The sequence below is a fragment of the Protopterus annectens genome, chromosome 9.part0 (genome assembly GCF_019279795.1).
Source record: "Protopterus annectens isolate FY-2018-M chromosome 9.part0, PAN1.0, whole genome shotgun sequence".
NCBI lineage: Eukaryota > Metazoa > Chordata > Ceratodontiformes > Protopteridae > Protopterus > Protopterus annectens.
Window position 1 is genome coordinate 935556687 of NC_056743.1, and position 3704 is coordinate 935560390.

At 38.3% G+C, this 3704-nt stretch overlaps 1 protein-coding gene across 1 annotated transcript; it reads left to right on the forward strand.

Moving 5' to 3' along the window:
• Window positions 1-1797: 1797 nt before the first annotated feature.
• Window positions 1798-3227, forward strand: LOC122810609 (KRAB-A domain-containing protein 2-like). The gene has a single exon (XM_044082185.1). The coding sequence runs from the start codon at window positions 1798-1800 to the stop codon at window positions 2878-2880; it is 1083 nt and encodes a 360-aa protein (XP_043938120.1). The 3' UTR covers window positions 2881-3227.
• The last annotated feature ends 477 nt before the right edge of the window (window positions 3228-3704 follow it).

Below are 3704 nucleotides of genomic sequence, written 5' to 3' on the forward strand. Positions count from 1 at the left end.
GCTGTTACTGTAACTATGTTCTTCTGTTTCCTCCCTCTCCACTTAACAAAAAAAATGTACACTTTATTCAGCTGCTCTTATTGTAACTGCTCTTCCTACTTTATTACCTTATTTTGCTTTGTTGCGTGCTCTTAAGTGTTCAAGTGCTTTTATTCTGCTGCATATATCACTACTTGTTAGTATCCTGATTAAATTTATCTGCTATTCTAAGCATCTTAGTTTTGGTTTTAGCACTTGTGCTCCAGACCAGTTATTTTACATAAGAAGGTTTTTGTGGTCTACACTCTTGTGGACAAACCCTTATCAAAACCCTCTCTCCATAAGTCCACCCTAGTATTCAGAACACTATATCTGGACAATAACCATAAGGTATAACAATAAACCAAACATACTCATCACTGGTGACTCAATTGTGAGACACATCGATGTCCCCCGCACCAGGCTCAACAAGGAGAAGGTCATGATCAGTTGTCTGTCAGGTGCCAAAATCTGCCACATCACGCACGCACTTAAGTCTCTCCACAGCAGGTACAAGTATGACTCAGTCATTGTCCATGTTCATGTGATTAACTTGAGACATACCTCCCTGGACTATATGAAGAGAGACATGATTGAGCTCTCAGAGTATGTGTCTCAGGCAGGTATGACCCTAGCCCTAAGCAGCATCCTACCTTCAAGAATGATACCACTATACCAACAAAAAATAATTGATTTCAACAATTGGCTTAATTTGTGGTGTCTTTGCAAGGGGATCCAGTGTCTATCTGCCTGGGAAGACATGGCTAACAGCCGCTGATGCTTTGGCCACCTGTCACCCCTGGGATTCTGGATCCTATCCAAGGCTCTTGCCTCCCCCATTGTGCCTTTTTTAGGTTATGTCCCAAAGACAAATCTTCCAACATAAAGGATTGGTCAAAAAGCAAATTGAAGGTTATGCTACTGAACGCTAAGAGCCTTAACCTGAAATGCACTCACTGGAGGCTCTCTTCGCACTGGAAGATTCCGATGTCTGTGTGGTCACAGAAACTTGGTTCAGGGCTGTGGAGAGCACCCCTGCCTTACCAGGCTATACCGCATTCCACACATTCCAACCTCAAAATGAAGTTGGGAAGACTAAGGGTGGTGAGTTCCTATCTTCATTAAGGACAGGCACACCTTCAGATTGCAAAAGTAAATTAAGGCACCAAAGCTACACACTGGAAATCAGTCACTGTACTTTATTGCAGAAGACAAACGGTAAGCACTTTCACAACTTAATGTTGCTTCATCAGACCACATCACTACAACTGATGTTTGGAGAAATACTAGGACAATTAGTATGACATCACAATTTAAAGACATATTACTCCACTAACATAAGAACATATATCGATATCCATAAGAAAAATGCATAAAATATATAGAAAGGTGTGTATTTACACACAATAATATTTAAAAAAATGGGGAATGTCATCCCTGATGGTTATTAAAAATATATATATATATATATATATATATATATATATATGTTACCGTGAAAGACGAAATCTGGAGAATGTCAACTTTCACCGGTGAATGTCAACAAACACCAAAAACGTCGGTGAAAGATCGAATATTTCATCACATTCTTGTACATTCGGACTCTCACCGGTGTATGTCGACATTCACAGATCTGCTGTGGTGGAGGTCGAAAAGAGAGGAGCCGACAATTTCCCGCCAAATCCGTAGTTCTGCTTGGAGTCAGTCAGCTGTGTCAGTGTTTGATGGTGAGAGCAACGATTTCTTAATTTTTTTTTCCGATACCCTAATTTATACAGAATGGATACTGCAGTGAATCGTGATCTTTTCCTTGAAAAGTTAAATGCATTAATTGCGGGTAAACGAGAAGACAATTGTTTTTATTTTTCTCAAGAAAAGTACTCTAAAATACTTTCTGAAGTGGTTTCTGCTAAAACTAAGTGCAACACACCTTTGGATTACAGACGATTAAAACGTTTTGACGTTTTAAAAATTAATGATGAAGAGAAGTTAATTGTACCATTAAAACCAGGAGAAACGAATATACAGTATTATGTTACCAATGCGGAATTGTTCAGTATACTATATGAAACTCACACCAGAATAGGCCACGGAGGAAGAACACGTATGCTTAAAGAGTTGCAAAATAAATACAAAAATATTACATATGAAGTAGTAATGTTGTACTTAAATTTATGCAAACAGTGTCAAGTGAAACACAGTGCACCTAAGAAAGGTATTGTTGTGAAACCAATGATCAGTTCTGAGTTAAACTCAAGATGTCAAGTTGATCTGATAGATCTGCAGTCAAACAGAGATGGCGAATATAAGTTCATAATGGTGTATCAAGATCATTTAACTAAGTTTGTCCAGCTACGACCTTTGAAAACTAAGAGGCCGGAAGAAGTAGCGTATCACGTTCTTCCAATATTTTTAACATTTGGTGCTCCAGCAATATTGCAATCAGATAATGGTAGAGAATTCAGTAATCAAGTCATATCCGAAATATGCTCTATGTGGAAAGATGTTAAGATAGTTCATGGAAAGCCTCGTCACAGTCAAACACAAGGCTCGGTTGAAAGGGCCAATCAGGATATACAGAATATGCTAACTGCATGGATGAACGATAACGATACAAATAAATGGTCAGAAGGTTTACCCTTTGTTCAATTTGCCAAGAACACTACATACCACGAAGGAATACGCCAAAGTCCTTATGAAGCCATGTTTGGCATTAAAGCGAAAAGAGGCATAGCATCGTCTTTTTTGCCTAGCGAACAAATCGCAAATATCGAAACCGAAGAACAGCTTGAAGAAATTGCCAATACTTTTGAAACCGAAGAACAGCTTGAAGAAACTGGTAATACTTCTGAAAAAATTTGAGCGGTGGTCATACCGAAAACCATATTCCAAAGAAAAATATTGAAGAGGACTTGCAATCTACTACGTCTTCACATCAAGTTCTGACTGAAAAACACGAGTTAATTTCTATAAAAAGAGCGGCCGCGAAAGAGAATCTTCTACTGCAAGCAAAAAAAATGTTACGAACCTCACAAAAACAATTTCCTCCTGCTCAAATTGGTGATACTGTACGAATACAAGTCCCTGATGTCGACCGTGGTCGTACAGATAACCGAAATGTGTTAGCGGTTGTTGTTGGAATAGAAGACTCCGACTTCTATAAACTTGCAAATAAAAATGGTACCCTCAAGCAGCTTTACACACGTAATCAGTTCGTAATTTGTAAAGAAAAGTTACTTTCCATAGATGAGATTTATTTTCAAGAAGTTTCGCTGAGAGAAGCAGCTGCAGCTAATTCGAGAAGCGGTGGGCAAGGCTATACACGCTGTCATTGCAAAAGGAAGTGTTCCACAAATAAATGCAGTTGTAAAAGCAAGGGCCTATTGTGCAATTCAAAGTGTCATAATAGTTTAAGTTGTTGCAATAAATAAGATTTGAATCACATAATTTAGTTTTTTATTACTATTATTTTATTTTCTCGCGACTGAATTACGGAGAAGAAAATATAAATCTCGTACATGTTCAGCATTCACCATTAGTGCATGGTGAATGCCGACATTTACCGGTGTAAGTCAGAAATAAGGGTATTTAGCAAATATTTCGGACATACACCAAGCGACTATGTGTTTGTTGACATTCACCGGTGAAAGTCGACATTCTCCAGATTTCGGTGTTTCACCGTTATA

Bases quoted from the DNA above. Each gene is read 5' to 3' on its own strand.
- LOC122810609 (XM_044082185.1), top strand. From the start codon at position 1,798: ATGGATACTGCAGTGAATCGTGATCTTTTCCTTGAAAAGTTAAATGCA.